Here is a 26258-nt window from a genome sequence, read left to right as displayed (position 1 = left end):
CAATTTGGATTTTAAATAATCCTTTAAAATCTGAAGGTATTCAACAAGGATTGGAAAAAGTCGTTTAAAATCTGAGTGTATTCAATTTAGATTTTAAAAAGTCAATCAGAATTTGGTGGTATTCAATTTGGATTTTAAAAAATCCATCAAAATCTGATGGTATTCAAAAGTCATTGAATTTTCTTTTATTTAAAAAAGTTGTGAATTTTGATGGATTTGCTAGTACATTTTTAATATCTTGAAATCTCTTCAAAATACGTGAGATTTTGATGGATTTCCAAAAAACTCTTCAAAATCTGCAAGACTCTACAAGATTTTGGACCAACTCCATCAAAATCCATGAAGAATTAAAATCAACGAAAATCTTTTAAAATCCATGAATTATTAAAAATTCTTCAAAATCCCAATTGAATACACCCCTAAATATAGAACTAGAACTAGATTAGCACCACTATTTTGTGTAGAATGCCCCGCCATTTATAACAGCAGTTTGAAATGTTTCAAAAAACAGTTACAAACACAAGCATAGCTTCGTTGTCAAAAACCTGCAAAACCCTAAACCAACTCAAACAAATACATGCCTACCTCCTCAAATCAATCTTACACCAAACCCCATTTGCCATTGGCCCTATTTTATCCGTCGCCGCAACTTCAACATCTAACAATCACTCCTTCTTTAATTACGCCAATGCTATTTTTAGGAATCTCATTTTTCGGAATACTTTCATGTTTAATACAATGATCAGAGGAAATGTGCAAAGAAATAGACCAGTACCCCCGATTCTTTGTTATGTAGATATGTTGAGTTCTGGGTTTTTACCGAATAATTATACTTTTCCGCCTTTGATTAAGGCGTGTTCGATGCTAGATTGTAGGAATGTTGGTTGTTTGGTGCATGCCCATGTTGTGATTTTTGGGGTTTTTTATGATCCTTACGTTTGTAGTGCGTTAATTGAATTTTATTCGAATAATCTTGATTTGCGAACAGCCCGGGTGTTGTTTGATGAAATGCCTAGTAGAGATGTGGTTTTATGGACTGTGATGATTGATGGGTATGGTAAGATTGGTGATGTTGAGAATGCCAGAGCTTTGTTTGATGAGATGCCTGAGAGAAATGTGATTGCGTGGAGTACAATGATGGCAGCTTACTCCACGGTTAGTGAGTTTAGAGAAGTGATTTCTTTGTATTCACTGATGCAGAGAGAGGGTGTGAGGCCGAATGAATCGGTTCTTGTGAGTGTTACAACAGCTTGTGCTAATCTTGGTGCATTGGGACAAGGAATGTGGATTCATTCCTATGCTAAGCAGAACAAGCTTGACTCTAATCCGATACTAGCTACTGCTTTGGTTAATATGTACTCAAAGTGTGGTTATCTAGAATTAGCTTTATCAGTTTTTGTAGGGACTTCTGCTAAGGATTCTGCCTCATGGAATGCCATAATATCCGGAAGTGCAATAAATGGTGACGCAAGAAAGTCCCTAGAACTATTTAATCAAATGGTTAAGACTGAAGCCCCACCCAACGAGACAACATTTGTTGCTGTGTTCACAGCTTGTACACATGCCCGTTTGGTTGACGAAGGACTTGAGTTGTTTGAACAAATGGATTCCTTATACGGGGTTGAACCTAAGTACGAGCATCATGCATGTATGGTTGATCTTTTGGCAAGAGCTGGTAGACTAGAAGAGGCCAAGAGTTTCATAGACAATAGGATGGGTGATTTTGGAGAAGGAGATGCCAATGTTTGGGGAGCTTTACTCAATGCTTGTAGAATATATGGCAATGTGGAAATCGGTGACGGAGTATGGAAAAGACTCGCTAAGATGGGATTAGCTGATTCTGGGACACATGTGCTGTCTTATAATATCTATAAGGAAGCTGGTTGGGAAAATGAGGCTAAAGGAGTGCGGAAGCTGATCTCGGATTCCCGAGTACAGAAAACTCCCGGATGCAGCATTTTGGAGGTAGATGGAGTGGTTGAAGAATTTGTAGCTAGTGATCTTTCTCATCCTCAAGCTCAAGAAATTTGCAGAATGCTTGGTTCCTTGTTTAGCGTCATGTGCACTCTTGAATAGCATTATTTGGAAGTGATGTTGATGGCCATTCACATCATGTAGCAAAACTCGATGCCTATATATATAAAGAGGTACTGTGATTCTTTTTGTATATACAGATTACAACTATCCACTCTACACATATTGTCCTAGTTAGTCTAATGTAACACATAAAAGATGAGGTGTCATTGTGGAAATAAGTCTAAAATTCAGGGTATGATATGAACAAACATAGGACCATAGTTGTGAAGTATTAGTGTATGTCTTCTTCAAAAATACTTTTTATACTTGATTGAATTCTTTTCAATAAATGAAGCATAAAGTTTATGTACTTTGGGCATTACAAGGTTCCAATTTTATGAATAGATAAAGAAGTTCTGTAGTCATGTAATTAGCATTGTGGGGGATTCTGAAAGTAGAGTGGAAATTGTTTGCTGTAATCTTGGACACGATTAGAGGACGACACATTTGCATAGCATAACTTTGACGGCACCCGTACATTGTAAACTTAATGATGAAATTGATCTTTCGGGCAATGAAACCGTTCACCCTCTAGTCCCTGAGCTGTCATATAAGTTAGTTATGATCAACTTAATAGTCAAAGGACTCGGCTGTTATAGGATTAGAACTCTTATCTTTTATCTTCTTCTTTTTTCTTCCAATTATGACAAGTTCAGTAAATGTCATGTTATAGAGGGTATAGTCTGTAAGCTTATCTAAGTACTTAATTCATTTCTAACAAAAAAACCTGGTACTTGCATCTCTCAACCACTGTTTTTGTTTTTTCTAGTTGTCTTTTTCAGCTGAAGTTTTACTGCTCAGTTGCCTCATTTTTTCAAGCTTAATTTGATCATTCTTTCTATAATGATTTTTTGTTAAAGTTTTCTCTGTTGAGATCTATATGAAATTTCGAGGAGCCTTGCATATGTATCATCTCCTTTAGATAGTAATTCACTTTAATTATATTTGCACAACAATGATATGCCTGGTATAGAAACTGTCTAAGAACTAATAAGCGGTAAGGATCAATGTCCATAGCTTTATCTGCGAAACGGATAAGATAGTAGTCATGATTTACCTCATCTTAATAACATCTGTTTGTCCAATGCGAGAGAGTAATTGACATGATTGTAACTTGGATAACTATTGTTGTGTCTGATAAGACTGAGTAATGACTTGAGTTTTGTAAATGATGCTCTATTATTTTGAGAAAAGTTGAATATTTTTTTGGGATATTCTCAATGTTACCATTGTGGTATTGACTTTTTCATGTGGTTCCCTCGCGTATTTTTGACTTACTCATGATGCACCTAAGTATTTAACTTGTTTATCTTATACACTTATCGTCAGTCAAAGTAAGAAACTCCTTATAACTATTACTAAATATTTTGAAATAAAGATCAAGATAAATGTTATTCGATGTTCTTCCTCTTCTCAAGTAACAAGTAATTTGGTATATTAATCTCCAATCGTCTAATTCTTATTGTCTTCTCTCTAATTGTCTTCTTTTTTGCTATATTTGTCTTGTGTTAATTTCTGCAATTAGGGATTCTGAGTGGTACCACCAGTAATATTCGGAAAGCCGATACCATTGAAAATGGTACCAATAGTAAAAGTCAAAAACACAATGGTACCATTAAGAATATCCCTATTTTTTCACCATTGATGGGACTGAGGCAAGATTTGCAATATACTCATGGATTTACATTAGCTAGAACAATGATCAGCCTCAGTGGTCTCAAATTATAAAAAAAAATAAAAAGGAAAGTCTGATGAATATGCATCAGAAACACCACCTACGTGTCTGTGGTGGTTGCATCTGGATTCCGGTAAGGCTTTTGAAGAACCAAAACTGGAAATAAAAATAATGCATGAAATTAGATTTTATTTATTCTGATATTATGGGTCAGATACTCCTGATGTTACCAGCAGTTTTACAGTCTTTTGCAGTGGTAAAGAGTGATGAAAATGAAAGACAATTATACGTCCATGGATCACTTGTTAGACAAAGTCTTAATTTATCTCAAAAAATATTGGTTTGATATGGATAATTTTGAAATTGTAGGGGGACATGTTTAGTCATACAACAAAAGAAATTTTAAAGGCAAAGAAACATTTATTGTACACGGGGCAGGGTAAAACGCCATGGCATAGAAATAGAGTGTTAAAAACCTCATGTTTTTCCTTTTCGTAATCTAGCAGCTTATGAAACAGGACAGGGGTTGTCAATGGTGTGGCAGACCCGAAAAGGTCAATTTGATCAGGAATGATTTGCACGAGCAAAATATGAATAGTGGAGAAGCTATTCGTTTCTTAGAAGTTCAGCACTAGAGTCGGATGGCATCATGAATCTATCCAACGGTTGCAAGCTCAAATGACTCGGCTGTTCCATATGATTGAGAAATAAACTTGCAACCCAGAAGACTATTATCCGGTATGGTTACCTCTTACTTTTTTTAGCTGTAGATATCAATTGTTGGATAGTTGATATGGGAGCAACAAATTACAAGAACAGAAAATATTCTTAACTTGCATGTAATTGCTCTCTTAGGTATGTTAATTTACTAGACGTGATTCAGTGGAAGCAAGTCAAGTGACCCCCACAGACACCATCATCCTCTCATCTTACGTTACTTTGCATGATGTATAGCATAAATCATCCTTCTCTTGCAATCTGTTTCTTTACATAAATTCTGCTTTTAGCGGTAAGAATCTTAGTGTCAGGGAATATTTTTTGGAATTGGAAAATTTTAGATCCCCGGGTCTTATCTTTGTTCATCGAGGACACATATGGTTGCTCTGGCTTAAAACCTTTGTCTTTTACCTATGAACCGTAAAAAGAAGCTTTGTCCAGCAATTAAGATGCTTAGTTTGCAAATTATAATAAAATTATGTCGACAGCTGATCGCATGTATTGTTATTTATCAGAGCAAATTTCTCCAAACTTCTATAGAAGATCATCTAAATGCTTTCCAGAGAGTTCTGAAATGGCTTAAAGGGACCATCAGACAGTGTTTGTTCTCCTCTATAACGTTTCTGATTTTGTTGGTTAATTCTGATACTGAAATGGGCTGATCCCACGGGGCAATGATTTGCATCACTTGATGCTACTTGATCGTTGGCACCGGAGTTGATTTCATGGGCGACTACTTGTAAGTTTGACTTATATTATATTTAAGAGTGATTTAAAATACTTTTGCATGCTAATATTATATTTAAGAGTGATTTAAGTTACTTTTGCATGCTAAACCAAGCACATTGAAGTGAACTGCTATAATGTTTGAGACAAAAAGTCATGAAGATTTTGTCTCCTACATTTGTTCCTTCTAATCATGAAATCTTGTTCTTACTAATCATTGTTTTCTCTTTTTTATTTAATTTAAATTTATTAATCATTGTTGCCTGTTTAGTTTAGCTGGATTGTATTCGCTATAAGCTTTTAATAATGAAATATTCTTCTTATTAATAATTGTTATGTGTTTAGTAGTATTTACAAAAGTATCTTAAATCACTCTTAAATATAATATTAGATAAAATATCTTACCAAGTTAAGAGCAAGTACAACAGTATGCTAACTTAATCCTTAACTATATTATAAAAAAAATAGCTTTTAGTAAGTTAAGACATGAAAAAGTATGTTTGTCTCCAACAATACACCTTAAATTTGTTCCTTATAAAATATTTTACTATTAAAAGTACATTGAATCAATTAAAATATAACGTAAAAGAGTGAGAAAGTGATAGGGGTCCCCATAATATATTATAAAATAATGGTTAGAGGATCCTTGGAAAGATGGTGCTAGTTCTTAAAAATAAAGAGTGAATGGATGATTTTAGTGATTTAAGGAATCACAAAAACAGGGTTGGAGCATACTTTTGGTCTTCATTCCTTAAATTTCAATTTCAGAGCTTGAATAAGTAGTTTATTGGACTTGCTCTAAGTTCTCTCATTGATAGTAAATGCACACCCTAAAGTTATTTATGCACACCATTCACATGCTTTAGACTAAAATGCCCTTCAATTCTCCTTTTTGATATTAAAAATGAAAATTTATAATATTTAAAAAAATTATTGATATTTATCATAAAATGCAGGTCCGCATTATATTTCTCAAATTATTTTTTTCGTTAATTTATTTGTAAATAAAAGTCTAAATATTAAATTTTAATTACAAATTATATATTACTAGTCTCAACCAAAAAAAATTATAATCCATAAAAATGAATCCTTTTTTTAAGAAGTTGCACTAGGATATATTAGATTTCCGTAGACGACAAAATAGAAAGAACATAACTTAAAAATGATTTTTTTCCGATAATTTCTTGTTACGAAAGTTTTTTCAATACGAAATTAGTATTAAATATTTCTTTTAGTAATTAAGGTTTAATGTTTAAACTATTATTTATAACAAATTCATTTTTTTCTACATTTTAGTACAAAAAAATTATTTAAGAACGATAACTCGTGTTTGTATATTAACAAAAATATCAATGTTATTCATAAATTTTAATAAAATTTCATTTGTAATTCAAATATAAGAAGTGAGGGTCATTTTAGTCTAAAGCATATAAAGGGTGTGCATAAATAAATTTAGGGTATGCATAAATCACCGCCCTTAAACTATTATTTATAACAAATTCATTTTTTTCTACATTTTAGTCCAAAAAAATTATTTAAGAAAGATAATTCATGTTTGTATATTAACAAAAATATCAATGTTATTCATAAATTTTAATGAAATTTCATTTGTAATTCAAATATAAGAAGTAAGGGACATTTTAGTCTAAAACATATATAAAGGGTGTGCATAAATCACCGTCCTAAATATATATCAAACCGGTGTTTTTAATTTTTTTTATATAGATTCCAGTTGTGAAGAAAGGAAAAAAGGGCAAATTTAATTGAAAGGGACCATTGTACTGAGCAGTAATTATGCATAAAAGGTAATCTTAAAAAACTTGATTTTCTAAAAATAGATTGGGCTTAGATTTTTTAAAAAATCAGGTCGGGCTGGGCATGACCGAACCAGTACAAACTTTTTTTGGAATCGGATTTTTCAAATTTTTTTCAGAATCTATTGAATTTCAAGTTTGGAATTCTTTGAACACCTATACCCGTGTATTGTCATAAAGTCATACTCCCTTCCTCCCAAAATAATATTTCTATATTGACTTTTTATATTGTTCATAGTAAGCTATTGACTATTAATTTATGTTTAATTTATAATATAAAATATAATCATGAGTGATTTTGTTGGATTTGTATTTATGAATACTTTAATACAATGAAATTTTTATATTTAATATAATTAAATATATTAACAATCAAAGTGTGCATTGGCAAATGTGTGCAAGACAAAGTTGGGTAGTGGGCACTACAGTTGAGCTGTACAGTAGTATACTATTTTAAGGTGGCTCTGAGTTTTGAAGGTTCACCTTCACGTGAGGGACCGGGGTCCGGACAACGGGGGGCCATAAAAGCAGGTCCAGCGTGTATAGTTTACAGGTAGTGACAAACTTGAATTTTAACCGGATACGTGTATAGTTTTTGGATCCGATCTGGGACTACATCTTCACAATGTAGATGTAGTCCCAGATCTAAATCTTATTCCTCAAACTATGGCTCTCATCTAAGTTCTCATCCTTATGCTCTTGAACTTTCGGAACCCAAATTCTATAGGAATATCTCATTATTCCCTTATCATCTTTCTCTGGCACCGTATGCTCTTTTCCAATAATTCGGTCTCTATTGCAATCTCAAACAGCTTTTCGGTACCGGCTCCGGTTACCTTCACTACTATTTCCAAAATCTCTTATAAACTCTCCCAAAGACATTATCATCTTGAGTCTCGCCTTTTTACTAAGGGCATCAGCCACCACATTGGCTTTCCCCGAATGATAAAGAATCTCCCAATCATTATTCTTGATTAGCTCTAACTGCCTCCTCTGGCATATGTTGAGCTCTTTCTACGTGAAAATGTACTAGAGCACTTATGGCTTAGGTAATTCTCGCACTTCTCTCCATACAAGTAGTGCCTCCAATCTTTAGGGTAAAACTATTGCCACGAGCCTAAGCTCATGGGCGGGGATATCGAATTTCATATTACCTTAATTGTCTTGACATGTACGCGATTACCTTATACCTTACCGTGCTGCATAAGCACGCACCCTAAGCCCTTGTGCGAAGCGTCACTACACTTCACAAAATCTCCTTTTCCATCCGGCAATGCCAGCATAGGGGCCATCACCAACCTCTGCTTCAGTTCTTGAAAGCTGTTCTCGCATTTCTCTGTCCATTCGAACTTCTCAGTCTTACGAGTAAGCCGCGTTAAAGGGGTTACTATCTTTACAAACTTGAACGAACCTCCGGTAGTGACCGGCCAATCCTACCTCTGGTAGTCGACCTAACCATGGTCATCAATTCATCAGTGGTCCTTTATCCAATCTTGTCAGGATCCTCCATGGGATCCTCCTCAACAACTATCCCTTCTAGGACAACATCCTCAACCGCTAAATCCTCAATATCAACATCATCCGGTCCTGCATTAGGACACTCTATCGGATCCACAATCTGATCTCCAATTAGTAATAAAACATCATCGCGTTGTTGCTCCTCAACTTCAGGGTTCGGAGTCCCGCTACCATATACGATAACGAACTACGCTCCTATCACGATATTTATAAGGGTTCCCATAAGGGTTTTAACTGTCAGTACTACGTTAGGTAGCCCGACTATGAACTTGGCAAGAGTTCTTATTATTTTTGTGAACTTATTATCTTAACATCACATCATCTCTGAGGTTTATAACGCTTAGCTCTGATACCACTTCTGTAACACCCCCAGATCCGGGGTCGGGGATCCGGGTCGTCACGGTCTTTCTTTCCACAATATCACTTCACTTAATTAATAATAATAACCTTATGCTGTGACCCCACACTAACACACACCACAACCCATTATAGTCTCAGAGATGAAATTTAAATAAGTACAAGTCTTTGAATCCATAATTTAAAAGTTATTACAACCCAAAATGATTACTTGATAAATTTACAGTTAATTGCCATTATCTGCCACAAGTTATAATTATACATAATTTGATTCTCAAAAATAGAATGCCTGATCTACCAATAGATCTACCTCTGCAGCTATAGCAGCCACAACATCATCGGGAAGATGCGGGACGCTTCCCACGCGCTTGCGCTGGGTCTGCTGGAGTCTGGCCATCTTTCCTAACTGTTGTTGTGTGATGAAGAAATAAAGCAAGAGTAAGCCTTACAGCTCGCAAGATAATATATAGTGATAACAATAATATAAGTATCTAAATGGATACTTACTAGAATCTTTTATCATGAGTAAGATAATTACTTACTAGATATAAGTAAAAACAAGGGATGAAGTTACCAAATACTTCACTATACTTATATCATTTATAAAGCTACTTGAACTACCACTGTTCAAAGTATAATGAGCTTTCAACAGTTCATCACATAGATGAGACTACCAGACAAGATTTGAATAGATTAAATCTTTGAAATATTATTAAAGGAAATGAAATTATGATATACTTCATTTAGTTCTGATATATATATATATATATATCCACATATACATCTTCTTTATACATTTCCTGAAAACCTCTGTGATGTAAAGTATGAACAGAATTGCAATATCCAATAAATTTGGAAAGGAAAAGAATTTGGCATAAACCAGATATCTTGTTGATCAGGCAAAGATACCCATAAGTAACCTTTTCTACTAGTAGATGGACGAATTCCCCACTGGTCATCACCCTGGTCGCAATAGGACCTTATGCTGGACTGCCACTCAGCCACTTATGCATTTGATGGACTCCCACTGAGCCACTTACACTATCATGGACGCCCACTGAGCCCATGTTGCTTATGCCGACTCAATAGATGGACTTACTTCCCGAACATTGGGTAAGTAATCAATTCATTTACCAAAACTGCAACCTTGTTGCGAATATAAAATACACCATAGAGCCGGATCCCTCAGGTTTTGAGCGAGTATTTAAATCCCCTTAAAAAGGAAGATCTTAAATATAAAAATGAGTTTTGGGATCCGCTCTAACTTTTAAAAATCATTTTGAAGACTCGAAAACACTTTATAGAGTGTTTGGAGTAAAGCTGATTTAATGAAGTAAATCAGTCCCCAGAATATTTAGAAAATGACTGAATATTATTATTTAAATAATATTCCCATAAAGAATAATCTTTATAAAAATAATTGAAGTAGAAGTATTAAAACTTATACTTGAAACGAGCATTAAATAACCAAAGATATACTTATATGAAAGTACTATCTTTATTTGAATAATCGAAAATAAGTTTGATTATTGACACCTTATTCTTTAATAAAATAAAGAATATACCTCAGCAAATAATCGGAGTCATAGATCCTCAAATGAATATTCAAATAATATTCATTAAATAATATAAACTGAGTCATAAGCCCTCGAATGAATATTCAAATAATATTCAATAAATAATATAAAAGAGTCATAAGCCCTCGATTGAATATTCAAATAATATTCAGATAAATAAATAAAAGGGTCATAAGCCCTCGAATGAATATTCAAATAATATTCAGATAAATAAATAAAAGGAGTCATAAGTCCCCGAATGAATATTCAAAATAATATTCAATAATAAAATAAAGTTAAAGTTATCGAATAAACCTTATTCGATTAATAGTTTTGAAAACTATGACCATATATATATATAAGTATATATATATATATTTATATCCATATATACAAAATCTACTCGGGATCCTCGACTCCCGGTTTTAGAAAATATTTTCACCTTTGGGTCCCTGTACTAAGGGTATATGCAAATTACCGCTATCCTCTGGCATAGGTATTATCAACTGAATCAACAAATATATATGGAAAGAATGCGAAACAGGCATGCATATATATATATACCATAGCAGTATGCTTCAATATATTGCATCATTTGCTAATTAACCAACATGCATCTATCGCAAGATAATGCAAATACATATATTCATCACAACAACAGTTATAACGGGTAGAAAACTTGCCTGAGCGACTTGGGGTGATAAAAGGCTCGGGACGAGTCTGGTAACCTATAAACAATAAGTAAGTTGGAATTAAACCAAAGTCACTTGTAAATCTATACTTTAACTAACTTAGACTCTAACGCTTGTTTTGCGCTTATTGATTCTCTTAAGTCACTCGAGTACCCTCGGCTCCACCATTTTTAATAAATTAACCATTATGAGTTTTAAAGCGATTCCTTCGCGAGTGTCTTACCAACTGCCTAACACTCTTACCATAATTGTTTCATACATTAATTAACCCTTTTTGGTCTTTAACCTATGTTTCAAAGTAAGGCGAGGGGAAATGATTCGTTCGCGAAACGCCGTTACTTGAAACGGTCGTTTCTCCTAAACCGTACATCGGAATCAAATGAACTACATATCAAAACGAAACTCGTAACATGAACTATCTAAACATGGAAATGGTCATAATCTAGCAGGGAGTTCTCGGGTCCAAATGTTATGAACAAAAGCAGTCTAAAGTAAATTGGACATTACGACGGCTATGTTTACGCGATTACCAATGTTTAAACTACTCCAATTAACCACCAACCAACTCATAACCATCAATACAACAAAACTTCACCGAAACCATACCACATCAGTCCATAATCTCCAAGGTTTTCAACTCAAACAACCACAATCAAGACCTATGAACTATAATCAAGGTTCAATTACCAAAACACTTCCAAATCAAACCAAACTACTAATAATCACAATCCATGCTTCTCATTTCACAAAACCAACCATTAAACTTACTAACAAATAAAGTAAAGGCTAGGGTTTGAAGTTTATACCTTCCTTGGGAGGTGTTAAGTTGCTAGGAAGCCTTAGGGAGCCTCCTACAAGCTTGATCTTTCCAAAGAAATCAAGAACACAAAGTTAGGCTTTGAAGTTTCTAAAAGTCCGATTTAAAGAACTGTAAAAATGAGGGTCTTAGCATAATTATTTGGACGAGACTTGTGAACAAGAGTTGTAGGTCATCTCAATACCTTTTCAATGAGCTATAGAACACAATATTTGAGTGAGAAATGAAGGAGATACAGCAGTTTTAGTGTGCTGGTTCTGTTTTGGCCGAGAGCATGAAGAACAATGCCTTGGTTTCTTTTTGATTTTGATGAAAAATGATTTGCTTGGCTTGGTTGGTTTGATTTTTGTGTTTATTTTAGTAAATTACCTAGTTGCCCTTGATTTTGTGTGGTTAAAAAGCCACCACATCTCTTTCCTTCCCATGTCATGCTTGTGTCATCCTCATGATGTCATCCTCCCCTCCTTGTCCTCTTCTCATTGGTTGGGTGACATCATCCTCTCTAATCCCTTTGATTAACTTCCTAATTGTTTGCCTAATGACCGCTGATCTGTTATACTGTTCGCTTAACTTTCGTTTTCGTTTATCGTTTGAGGGATCATACCCGGGATCTTATTACTTAGGTTCCCTTAACCTTTCTCAATACATTATATTCCTTTTTATGATCCTCTATTATAATCCTTTAATTTAAATCCTTTTATCCTGTTACCTTATACTCAATTCTTTCCGTATCTATTGGATTTCCGGGAAAAATCAAAGTATTCGGATTTGGATTCTGACGATCTTTACATACACTTATATCCCATATAAAGTACTAATAAAATCTCAGAATATCCATATTAGAACCCCTATATAGTGTGGCATGAAAAGTTTTCTCATTCAGCAAAAATACTATTCATAAGGGTTTCAAAATTTCCCAAAAATTGGGGTTATTACAAAACTGTTCTCACATTTCTGCGTCCATTCAAACTTCTCTGTCTTACGAGTAAGTCGTGTCAAAGGGGCTGCGATCTTCGCAAAATCCTGTACAAATCTACGATAGTAGCCGGCCAATCCTATGAAACTCCTTACCTCTGTGGGTGTGGTTGGCCTTTCCCAATTTGAGACCGCCTCTATCTTGGAGGGGTCGACCAATACTCCTTCTTTATTTATCACATGTCCTAAAAACTGTACTTCATTCCGCCAGAATTCACACTTCGAGAATTTGGCATACAACTGCTCCTCTCTGAGTATCCCTAGAGCTATCCTCAAATGCTCTGCATGTTCTGTCTCAGTCCTTGAGTAGATCAAAATATCATCAATAAAAACTATCACACATTTGTCCAAGTACTTCTTAAATACTCTATTCATTAAATCCATGAAAGCCGCTGGGGCGTTGGTTAATCCAAAGGACATTACCAAGAACTCATAATGCCCATACCTGGTACGGAACGCTGTCTTGGAAATATCTTCGGGTTTAATCTTTAGTTGGTGATATCCAGTTCTCAGGTCGATCTTGGAAAAATAAACAGCATCCTTTAGCTGGTCGAACAGATCGTCTATTCTAGGTAATGGGTACCTGTTCTTTATGGTTAGCTTGTTCAACTCTCGATAGTCTATGCACAGCCTCATGCTCCCATCTTTCTTCTTAACAAATAAAACTGGTGCTCCCCATGGAGACACACTGGGTCTTATCATACCCTTATCCAAGAGTTCCTGCAATTGGATAGCTAATTCCTTCATTTCTAACGGGGCTAACCAGTAAGGTGCTTTTAAAACTGGCGCCGTCCCTGGGGCCAACTCAATAGCAAATTCAATCACTCTATCGGGTGGTAATCCCGGAAGGTCTTGTGGGAATACATCTTCAAATTCGTTGACTACTGGAATATCTTGTAAGTTGGGCACCTCCTTCTGCGTGTCCACCACATAGGCTAGGTAAGCCTCACTTCCTTTTCGTAGCATTCTTTTGGCCTGGGCCATAGTCAAAAATTTCTGCGTCTGCCTCTTTCCTCTAAATATAACTTCTTTCTTCCCTGGGACATTTAACTTAACTTTCTTCCCTTTACAGTCTATCTGAGCATCGTTGCTAGATAGCCAGTCCATTCCCAAAATTACATCAAACTCCCCTAATTTAAAAGGAATCAGATCAACACTAAAGGATTGCTCCCCTATGCCTATCTCACAGGCGGGGTGAATCTGGTTAACAGGAATAATTTCCTGATTGGCTATTTCTACTTGCAAGGGTTCTATCAAGGGTTCAGCCTTAAGTCTTAACTTACGTGCAAGGTCCTTTGATATAAAAGATTTAGTTGCTCCCGAATCAAATAAAACATTTGCACTGACTGAATTTAGAGAAAGGGTACCTGCTATCACATCTGTATCTTTCATAGCATCCTGGACTGTCATGTTGAAAGTCCTCGCAGTAGGTGGCTTATTAGAAGCAGCCCTGCTTGCTCCCGAAGCTGCTGGTTTGTTCATTGGGCATTCCCTCTTCCAATGACCCGGGCGTCCACACTGATGACAAGTGGTGGTTGGAATGACGGCAGGGATTGATGATGGGCACTTAGTTGAATAGTGGCCTTCCCGACCGCACTTAAAGCAGGTTACTGGCTTTCCTTTACACTCCCCAGTGTGATTCCTTACACATATGTTACAGGCTGGCAATGGGGGTCGAGACTGGTTGGAATAGGACATTCTTGACTTCTGGCCGCCCTGGCTCACACTCACACTCATTGGCCGCTTAAACCCAGTGTTCCTTCCTGGTAGGGACACTGCTCCTCGATTAAATCTAGTTGGGAAGCTCCTTCCTGCGGAACCTCCACCCGTGCTCATACTTTTCCTCTTTATTCCTTTCTTCTCTCTTTCCTTCTGCATCTGTTCACTTCCGACTTCTACAATCGTTGTCTTTTGCACCAGAGTGGCATAGTCCGTAAGCTCAAGGATTGCCACCCTATTCTGAATCCACGCTTTCAGTCCCTGCTGAAACCTCCTAGCTTTCTTTTCCTCGGTGCTCACAAACTCCAGCACAAACCTTGATAACTCAGTAAATTTCGCCTCGTACTCTGCTACAGACAAGTTATTCTGCTTTAGCTCCAAGAACTTGAGCTCCATCTGGTTTTCCATAAACCTCAGGAAATACTTTCCCAGAAACAACTGACTAAATCTCTCCCAGGTTATAATAGCATCTGTCTCCATGTTTTTCTTGGCCTCCCACCAGTAGTTAGCTTCTCCTTTCAGAAGGTAGGTAGCAAATACAGTCTTCTGTGCCTCATCGGTACTCAAAATCTCAAAAGATTTCTCCATTTCCTTTAACCATGCCCTTGCCTCAACTGGGTCGGCTGATCCGTGGAACTCAGGGGGCTTAAGGGACTTAAAAGCCCTGAAAGAGTTTGCCACAGTATTGTTATTTCGTTGAGGGGGTGGGTTGGGTTGACGTTCCAAATTCTGCCTTAGGAGTTGCATGAACTGGCTCATGGGATCCATGTCTGGGTTTGGTACTGGTTGCTCAACCTCGGTTTAACCTTCTTCAGCCTCTATCTCAAATCCCTCAACATCATATGTTTCCTCCTCCTCTTCATACAGGGAGTCATCCTGTTCCACATAATCCTCATCTTCCTCTTCACTGTGTTCTTGGTTTCTATTGTCCTGATTATGGTTTCCCTGGTCCTCAGATCCAGGGTTCGCCCTAGTTCCAATCTTTCTTGGCGGCATGATTCTGATAATAATAAAAACAATTATTGGGAAAATTCAACGTTAGGTCACAATCATATACAACATTGTGCCTTGCACAGCTCTTATAATGGGGAGAACGTATATCGCAATTCTATTATTTTAAGAAAGTTCTAATACGAAGTGCAGTAATAATAATGATAAAAACAGTGATCCCGTCACTATGGAACTGAACCGAAAGGAAACAAATATATACATAATGCGAGAAATACATAGTTTGATCTGGTCAAAAGTACAACAGTGCTACAGTCATCTGTCCCAAAAGTGATACACAAGAGTCTATCTGTCTAGTCAGAAAAAGGGATGCTATATACAAGTCAACTATCCCGGAAAATTGGCTCTTACTAAGGCCTCGGCTAACTAGACAACTAGACTATTTCGTCATCAATCCTGAATCACACACCGGAGCGGGTCAGCTCCCAAACCCTTTCCATCGCACGACGGAAGATATAGTCGGCCTGCCGCCTGGAGATCCTACCATGCCTGTCCCCCTGGAGAGATCTGAGTCTCGCTCGGGATGTGAGCTCTATCCCCGTAAGCTCCCTCCTCAAGGATCGGGGTATAGAAGCCCTAGTCTCATAAGCTCGGGTACGCCTACCCGCCCTCTCTGCATCCAACTCCCTCCTGGCCTCATCTAGTCGGCCCTCGGCAACAGCCACTCGGGTCCTCAGAACATCCTGAACATATCCATGTGCTAACGAAGACTGCCTGTGGGCAGGGTCAAGAGGTGGTGAATCCGGAGCCGCTGAGGGTGCCTCCTCGGTCTGCCTAGGCTCGGAAGTATGGGTCTCTGAGCTGTCATCATCAGGAATCCAAGATAGTGGTGGAGGGGTAGGGGCTCTGACCACCGGAAGTGTGGGTAATGGGATACCAGCATACACTACCATAGGTCCAACACGCTCCTCAGCTACTGGGACCTCATCCGGGTCCTCCTCATCTGAGACAGCAATAACCTCTGTCTCTGACTCCTCTGAGGGGTCCTCCTCATCTGAAATAGCAATGACCTCCGTCTCAGGCTCCTCTGAGGGGTCCTCCTCATCCTCCTCCATCTCAGGCTCCTCCTGATCCTCAACATCTAGCAATGCCTCATCATGCTCACGCTCAAACATCTCAGGGTCCTCTATCTCAGGCGCCTACACATTAAACGAGCTAAGTTACTATCATGATACTTATAAGGGTTCCCGTAAGGGTTTTAACTGTCAGCACTACTTTAAGTAGTCCGACCATGAACTTGGCAAGAGTTCTTATTATCTTTGTAAGTTTGTTATTATATCGACGCATCATCTCTGAGGTTTATAACGCTTGGCTCTGATACCAATTCTGTAACACCCCCAGATCCGGGGTCGGGGATCCGGGTTGTCACGGTCTTTCTTTCCACAATATCACTTCACTTAATTAATAATAATAACCTTATGCTGTGACCCCACACTAACACACACCACAACCCGTTATAGTCTCAAAGATGAAATTGAAATAAGTACAAGTCTTTGAGTCCACAATTTAAAAGTTATTACAACCCAAAACGATTACTTGATAAATTTACAGTTAATTGTCATTATCTGCCACAAGTTATAATTATATATAATTGATTCTCAAAAGTAGATGGTCTGATCTACAATAGATCTACCTCTGCAGCTATAGCAGCTACAACATCATCGGGAAGACGCGAGACGCTTCCCACGCGCTTGCGCTGGGTCTGCTGGAGTCTAGCCATCTTTCCTAACTGTTGTTGTGTGATGAAGAAATAAAGCAAGAGTGAGCCTTACAGCTCGCAAGATAATATATAGTGATAACAATAATATAAGTATCTAAATGGATACTTACTAAAATCTTTTATCAAGTGTAAGATAATTACTTACTAGATATAAGTAAAAACAAGGAATGAAGTTACCAAATACTTCACTACACTTATATCATCTATAAAGCTACTTGAACTACCACTGTTCAAAGTATAAAGAGTTTTCAACAGTTCATCACATAGATGAGACTACAAAATAAGATTTGAATAGATTAAATCTTTGAAATATTATTAAAGGAAATGAAGTCATGATATACTTCATTAAGTTCTGATATATATATATATATCCACATATACATCTTCTTTATACAATTTCCTGAAAACCTCTGTCATGTAAAGTATGAACAGAATTGCAATATCCAATAAGTTTGGAAAGGAAAAGAATTTTGGCATAAACCAGATATCTTGCTGATCAGGCAAAGATACCCATAAGTAACCTTTTCTACTAGTAGATGGACGAATTCCCCACTGGTCATCACCCTGGTCTCAATAGGACCTTATGCTGGACTGCCACTCAGCCACTTATGCATTTGATGGACTCCCACTGAGCCACTTACACTATCATGGACGCCCACTGAGCCCATGTTGCTTATGCCGACTCAATAGATGGACTTACTTCCCGAACGTTGGGTAAGTAATCAATTCATTTACCAAAACTGCAACCGTGTTGCGAATATAAAATACACCACAGAGCCGGATCCCTCAGGTTTTGAGCGAGTATTTAAATCCCCTTAAAAAGGAAGATCTTAAATATAAAAATGAGTTTTGGGATCCGCTCTAACTTTTAAAAATCATTTTGAAGACTCGAAAACACTTTATAGAGTGTTTGGAGTAAAGCTGATTTAATGAAGTAAATCAGTCCCCAGAATATTTAGAAAATGACTGAATATTATTATTAAAATAATATTCCCATAAAGAATAATCTTTATAAAAATAATTGAAGTAGAAGTATTAAAACTTATACTTGAAACGAGTATTAAATAACCAAAGATATACTTATATGAAAGTACTATCTTTATTTGAATAATCGAAAATAAGTTTGATTATTGACACCTTATTCTTTAATAAAATAAAGAATAAACCTCAGCAAATAATCGGAGTCATAGATCCTCAAATGAATATTCAAATAATATTCATTAAATAATATAAACTGAGTCATAAGCCCTCGAATGAATATTCAAAAAATATTCAATAAATAATATAAAAGAGTCATAAGCCCTCGAATAATATTCGAAATAATATTCAATAATAAAATAAAGTTAAAGTAATCGAATAAACCTTATTCGATTAATAGTTTTGAAAACTATGACCATATATATATAAGTATATATATATATATCCATATATACAAAATCTACTCGGGATCCTCGACTCCCGGTTTTAGAAAATATTTCCACCTTTGGGTCCCTATACTAAGGGTGTATGCAAATTACCGCTATCCTCTAGCATAGGTATTATCAACAATTATATATGGAAAGAATACGAAACAGGCATGCATATATATATATACCATAGCAGCATGCTTCAATATATAACAACATTTGCTAATTAACCAGCATGCATCTATCGCAAGATAATGCAAATACATATACTCATCACCACAACAGTTATAACGGGTAGAAAACTTGCCTGAGCGACTTGGGGGCGAGAAAGGCTCGGGACGAGTCTGATAACCTATAAACAACAAGTAAGTTGGAATTAAACCAAAGTCACTTGTAAATCTATACTTTAACTAACTTAGATTCTAACGCTTGTTTTGCGCTCACTGATTCGCTTAAGTCACTCGGGTACCCTCGGCTCCACCATTTTTAATAATTTAACCTTTACGAGTTTTAAAGCGATTCCTTCGCGAGTGTCTTACCAACTGCCTAACACACTTACCATAAATGTTTCATACATTAATTAACCCTTTTTGGTCTTTAACCTATGTTTCAAAGTAAGGCGAGGGAAAAAGTTTTGTTCGCGAAACGCCGTTACTTGAAACGGTCGTTTCTCCTAAACCGTGCATCGAAATCGAACGAACTACATATCAAAACGAAGCTCATAACATGAGCTATCTAAACATGGCAGTGGTCATATTCTAGCAGGGGGTTCTCGGGTCCTAATGCTATGCACAAAAACAGTCCAAAGAAAATCGGACGTTACGACGGCTATGTTTACGCGATTTCCAATATTTTAAACCATTCAAAACCCTCCCAATTCAACCTCAAATCCAACATACAACCAACATCCATCCTTATCACATCATAACAACCCCAACCAATTCAATTTAATCATTTATACTTATGCCTAAGCTTAATTTAACCATACTTAAGTTCTTTTCATCAAAACCTCAACATTTACCATTCCATTTCACTACCATTTCAAATCCCAAACTCTAATCACAACAACAAGCTACAATATCATCCTACTAATCAAAATCATCTTATAATATATAGGAATCTAGGGTTTGGAGATGGTATACCTTCCTTGAAGTGGTGGGAGGAGCTAGGAAGCCTTAAGAAGCTTTGAGAAGTCTTAGGAAAGCTTGGATCTTCAAGAAAAACAAGAAAAACTTCAAGTTAAAAACTTGAAAACACTATTCATAGTCTTCTTCTTTGATTAAATGAAGAAGATTGAGAAGGAATTAATGGCTTAAACTCATGATATAGCCCTAACTAAGCATGAAGATGATTAGAGAATTTACTCACCAATTTAGGAAGCTTGGATCTTGAAATTTTGAAATTTCTTGCCTAATGAATAGTAAAAAGCCGAGAGCTTCTCAAGAACAAGCCTTGGTTCTTTTTGATTTTTGATGAAGAATGAATTTACTTGGCTTGGTTGCTTGGTTTTTGTATTTGATTTAGTCAATTACCTTCTTGCCCTTGAATTTGTGTGGTTACAAAGCCACCACACCTCCTTCCTTCCCATGTCATGCTTATGTCATCCTCATGATGTCATCCTCCCTTCCTTGTCCTCTTTCTATTGGTTGGATGACATCATTCCCACTAATCCCTTTGATTAACTTCCTAATCGTTTGCCTAATGACCGTTGATCTGTTATACGGTTCGCTTAACTTTCGTTCTCGTTTATCGTTTGAAGGATCATACCCGGGATCTTATTACTTAGGTTCCCTTAACCTTTCTCAATACATTATATTCCTTTTTATGATCCTCTATTATAATTCTTTAATTTAAATCCTTTTTATCCTGTTACCTTATACTCAATTATCTCAGTATCTTGTGGATTTCCGGGAAAAACCAAAGTGTTCGGAATTGGATTCTGACGATCTTTACATACACTTATATACTTCATAGAGTACTAATAATATCCCAGAATATCCATAACAGAACCCCCACATAGTGTGGCGTGAAAAGTTTCTTCATTCAGCTAAAACACTATTCACAAGGGTTACAAAAAGTTGAAAATTTTGGGGTTATTACAATTTTGTCTCTTGAAATTAAAATTTCTCCCTGGCTGAAACTTGCCTTTCTTAACATTTGGAAACTTCCCTGGTTGTGGCTGACCTTCATTACCTTCAAATCTCTTTTTCTTACTTTCCTTCTCCTCCTCCTTCTGTGACATCTCACTTTCTGTCTCCGCGATCATGGCCTTCTGTACCACTCCTGCATAGGTTTCCAACTCAAAAATAGCTACCTTCCCTCTGATCCATGGCTTCAAGCCTTGCTGAAATCTCTTAGCTTTCTTCCTGTCAGTATCCACATACGACGGCACATACCTTGACAATTCTTCAAACTTACTTTCATAATCTGCCACCGACATATTCCCTTGCTTCAATTCTAAAAACTTCAGCTCCATCTGATCTTGGACAAACTGAGGAAAATACTTTTCTAGAAACAATTTCTTAAACCTCTCCCAAGTAATAGCATCTGTACCTTCCAATATCTTCACCATCTCCCACCAATAGGTGGCCTCATTCTTCAGATAGTAACTTGCAAACTCAACTTTCTGCTCCTCTTTCACTTTCACTAAGGCAAACGCCTTCTCTATTTCCTTTAACCAAACATTTGCTTCAATCGGCTCTAAGGAACCCTTGAATTCTGGTGGGTTTATCGCCTAAAAAGTTTTGAAGGTTACCTGGGGATTGGTCTGCCTTTGTTGTTGTTGTGCCAGGTGAACTGTTTGTTGGGCCAAGATTTGAAGAATTTGGGCTATTGCTGGGTCTATAGGTCCTGGGTTCACATTCGGGTTTGTATCATCTTGGTTGTTATTGTTGTTGCTGTTGGTTTCTTCATTCTGGGTGTTGGTGCGGGTATTTCTTCCGGGAGGCATTTTTCTGTAAAGAATCAAACAACTTATTTAGCTTTTAAACCAAATTCTTTGTAGAAAAGAAAAGTTTTGTACAACAAAAATATCTCCTTTTTGAAAACAGTTATAACTAAGTAAATTGCATGCTTCTTTACAGAATATAAATAGTTATGAAAAACAGGGTACATGGTATCACGGGTATAACTGGTGTAATAAATAAGGTAAAGTAAAATAGGTGCAATAAAGTAAATGACAGTGCTGGAAAGGAAAAAGGTAATAATATATATAGATCAAAAGGTTTTGGTAGTACAAGCGTAAAGACGCTTCGAAAGTAAAAGCAAAAGGGTACAACAACCTACTCACTAGTCAACATAGCTAGTCTATAGATACAACTCAAAAGCTTACTGATACACACTACACACTACTATACATACTCTATAACCACAACAACACTGCTCCGCATCTCTATCTCTGGATCTCTGATTCATGGCAGCACTACTAGAAAAAGTAGAATAGACATCACTTCAAAGACATCGGTTGCTTATTGCACCGATGTAAAAGGTGTTTTAGATATCAGTTTTGAGCAAGCGATGTCTTTTGTGTTTATAAACATCAGTGTTTTAGCCCAACCGATGTTAAAAGTCTGTTTTAAAAAATTTAATCAGGGCGCCTTCCCCATTTCCCCCCCTTAACCAAATAATTCATTCCCTCTTAAAGATTTCCCCCTTATTTTTTGCCTTAGAAAAATTCCCCCCTCTTTTCAACCAAATGTTCCCCTCTTTTTAGTTAAAAAAAATTAAAAATTAAAATCAAAATCATAAAACATAAAACACAGATCGTAACATTAAAACAAAAAGTCCCCTCTCTCGTCTCTCACTCTTCTGTGCTCTCATCCAAGAACACCCACCACTCTCTCAATATGCTATCTCTCTGTGTGGAATGTTGTCTCTCCCTTGTGTTGTCTTCTCTCTCTCTCTGGGCTCTTATCTCTCTCTCTGCTCTCATATCTCTCTGTGTTGTCTGTTTAAAGATAAGTCGAAGTTTAAGTCGGAGTTCAAGTTTAAGTCGGAGTTCAAGTTTAAGTCGGGGTTCAAGTCTGAGTTGGAGGTTAAAGCTTGAATTAAGTAAGTTTTAAACCCTAATTTAGAATTGGGGGTTTCAATTTGAAAACCTAATTTTTTAATTTTTAATTAGTCGAGTGATTGTTCTTATTATGCATAATACATTGAGCATGTTAATATAAGTTGTGCAATTTTTCATGTTTTTAATCGTTTTCAGTAGTGTTCTACATTGGGTAATTTTTCAATATTTTAATTGTTTTTAATATTCTTGAGCATTGTTATGAATTCGTTTTTTGTTATGGATTTCCAGGCTGTTAATTTATCTACAGATACACCTCGCTTGTGATTCCGACAGAAGGAGGTCCTTAATAGGAATATACTACCTCAATATGCTTCTTAGCCTCCCAACTAATGCCTTATTGAGTATATTTGTATGAGTTTACTATTGTGTTTCTTAGAGAGGTACAAGAGTGCCAGCTCTGATACCCCTAACACTCCTTCAGTTTTGGAAGCCAGTGTTCAGGTTTGTATTATCAGCAAGATAACAGGTTAAGAAGCCTAAAAACTACCAGACGCAAATGATTTATATTCGAAGCTAACAAACCTGTAGCTACATGTTTGAGTATATATGTGTGTATATATATATAGTCTACATGTTTGAGTAAATGCCTCAATGAGTGATGAATGTGTTTCTGACAGGTTGTTGCTAATTTGGGTCTTGTTGTATCTGTTTATGATATCAAGTCTATTAATAGAGGGTTTGTGTTTTCAAGTGATGGTGCATCTACGAGGATTTTAGGCTTCCATTACATATTATTATCTTGAATTTGGTTCATTTCTAAATTTTTCATGTTGAAGGACATAATCAAAATGTAGTTTCTTTCTTCCTCGCTAGCTTACTATGAGGGTATCTTGCTACCATTTCTCCATATGTTTGGTGATCATCTTAAAAATGACTAGAAGTTGCTTATAGAAGTAAAATAGTTGGTAACGAAACTATTTGACCAATTTTTATGTAAAACTGTGTACAAGGTGATAAGATGCCCAAGCATGTAATTTTAGGTCAGCTAACTTTGTGGATGTTTATTGCTATTTGTGCATTGATTGATCTTTTAGCTTCACAAAACCATATTTCACAAGAAAATTATACACTAACCACAAGTACATAATTCTCTTAATCTGATATGTAAACCTCTCAGGAAAAGAAAGCTTAGTTGGTCTAGCTGCGGAAGCAGCAAAGAAAGCTCTTGAGATGACATAAGTTAATCCTGATGACGTAGACCTAGTCTTATTATGTTCGTCGACACCTGAGAATCTGTTTGGAAGCGCTACTCAGGTATTATTTGCAGATTTAGATCAGTTTGGGCACAAGTCAGGGAACTTATGAACCTTATATAGTAAACAAATTGTTTTAGCTCAGAAAGACACAAGTTTTTAGCCAAGGATTTTTTTAAGAAAGATAAATAAATGACTCTCGTGTTTATAAACTTTTCCTGATTCATATAATTTTAGCTTGCTAATGCTTCATTATGTTTCTTTTTGTATTGACTATTAGATCCCAAAAGCACTTGGCTGCAAAAAGACTCCACTGGCTTATGATATAACAACTGCTTGTAGCAGATTTATTTTAGGTCTTGTTTCAGGGTCCAGTAGGCCTAAGGGGGAGCACGATCACATCGCAAGGGGAGTGGCTGCTGAGCCCCAATGTGTGAGTCACACGGTATAGGTCGGACGTGTTAAAAGGGAGATTGTAGGGGAATGATGCTCATTTAATAGGTGTGAAGGAAGTTCTCACCCTTTAAGGAAGCTGCTGAGACTAAGCAGCACCAACAAGCGCATCCCCCACGGTCCTCCATTTAGATCCACCTGTGCGGAATAACAACATCTTTATCTAAAATGACGACTCTTTTAAATCAAGTTAAATGATAATCCGAATAATTATTTGGTCAAGAACACTGGAATGTCATAATAGTTTTTTTTATGTTAGCTTGTCAGATTCATACATGTCATCTTTTGTATGCTGATCAATTACCAAACTCCAGCTTGCTTCAGATATAACTCTATAAGTAATGCTTTTGTTGATTATACAATATCGTGTAAATAATGCTTGCATTTATACTGATGTTAGAAGTACTTTGCAGGCTTGTGCTATTGAGGATGATTGTTTATTTGGTTTTGACTTGCACAGTGATGGTGACGGTCATAGGTTTGTCTCTTTACATTTAGAAGCATATAATCCTTTGATGTAAGTACAAATTGCCAAAATTCTTTCCAACTGTTGATATGGTATTTGAAAATGGACAAAATTTATCTCTATCCCTAGAAAACTACTTGTTTCGAGTAAGAGTCTGCACCAATTTAATGACATTGCCTTCTCACTTATTTAAACATAACTGTAAAGTTGGCTCACTGTTAGCATTGCCTTCTCACTTATGCAGAAATACCATAATCAAATGTAACGAGTGATACCGCTAGCAGAAATATGAGGCAATATTTGGAGTTATCTTTACTTGATTTCATACAAATTGCAAAGGCAACTGGTAATTTCTCCAACAAGCTTGGCAAAGGCGGTTTTGGTACTGTATACAAGGTGAGTATTCATTATCCAGGGATGTAATAATCTGCAGTGTCGCACCAGAAACATCAAACATGACTACTCCTGCTAACTTTACATAAAAAAAATAAAAGCAATCTCAAATTCCTTTTATCAGAATAGTGTATATAATAGACATTGGTTTGCAGGTTATTTTGGAAGAAGGGCAGGATGTGGTTGTGAATAGGCTCTCGAAGAACTCGAGAGAGGGGTTTGAACATCAGTTCCAACTTAAGCGAGACTATGAACAGCTTGGTCAATTTCCAGGATGCTTCTCAAACAACAAAGCAGCTGGGAGATTTTCTTCTTGAAGCAAATCTTCTGTATAATTATAAAAAATTATGGATGAATGTTTACTAGTAGTTGATGTTTGGTTTAGATGAAACTGTGTAGTAGCTAATACTATGTTTGGATATATTGGTGTTGAAGTTTAGTGTTGGTTTTGATTATATTATGTTTAAACAACGTTTTTTCACACCGTTTATTTCAATTAAAAATGATTTAATTTAAAACTATAGAATTTTTTATAAAATACAAAACTGATGTAATACCGATTAAAACCGATGTTAAATACTACAACACAAAAATTATTTTAAAATAGAAAACCGATGTTATTAAGCTTTATAGACATCGGTTTGCCACCAATAGATATCGGTTAGAAATAAAGAACCGATGTCAAAAGTTATGTTTACATCGGTTTATCTTGAAAACCGTTGTTACTGGTATTACTAACATCAGTTTAATGGGTAAATTGAAATATTTTGCTTATCTCACATATGTTTAAATTGATAAAAATATCATATTATCATAATATATGAAGATTAGATATGCACTAGAAATTTAACATCTTTAAAAACTGATGTTATACGTCTTATTTAACATCAGTTTAAAACCAATGTTAA

The 26258-nt window shown here is 36.2% G+C and overlaps 1 protein-coding gene across 4 annotated transcripts; it reads left to right on the top strand.

Moving 5' to 3' along the window:
- Positions 1 to 473: 473 nt before the first annotated feature.
- Positions 474 to 25622, top strand: LOC141720562 (pentatricopeptide repeat-containing protein At5g06540-like). 4 transcript variants are annotated; one of them, XM_074523044.1, is made up of 7 exons: positions 474 to 2147; positions 4270 to 4489; positions 4984 to 5207; positions 23963 to 24099; positions 24319 to 24969; positions 25202 to 25353; positions 25506 to 25622. In XM_074523044.1, exon 1 carries the CDS (start codon positions 496 to 498, stop codon positions 2074 to 2076), a length of 1581 nt encoding a protein of 526 aa, XP_074379145.1. In that variant the 5' UTR covers positions 474 to 495; the 3' UTR covers positions 2077 to 2147; positions 4270 to 4489; positions 4984 to 5207; positions 23963 to 24099; positions 24319 to 24969; positions 25202 to 25353; positions 25506 to 25622. The 4 variants fall into 4 exon arrangements, with proteins under 4 accessions (XP_074379145.1, XP_074379146.1, XP_074379148.1 ...); XM_074523045.1 differs by having other exon boundaries at positions 4258 to 4489; XM_074523047.1 differs by lacking the exons at positions 23963 to 24099; positions 24319 to 24969; positions 25202 to 25353; positions 25506 to 25622 and adding an exon at positions 23074 to 23476.
- The last annotated feature ends 636 nt before the right edge of the window (positions 25623 to 26258 follow it).

The sequence above is a fragment of the Apium graveolens genome, chromosome 4 (assembly GCF_009905375.1).
Source record: "Apium graveolens cultivar Ventura chromosome 4, ASM990537v1, whole genome shotgun sequence".
Lineage (NCBI taxonomy): Eukaryota > Viridiplantae > Streptophyta > Magnoliopsida > Apiales > Apiaceae > Apium > Apium graveolens.
This window is presented reverse-complemented; position numbering and strand designations above follow the sequence as displayed.

What these genes read in the sequence shown, in the direction of transcription:
- LOC141720562 (XM_074523044.1), top strand. Translation starts at nt 496, where the DNA reads ATGTTTCAAAAAACAGTTACAAACACAAGCATAGCTTCGTTGTCAAAA.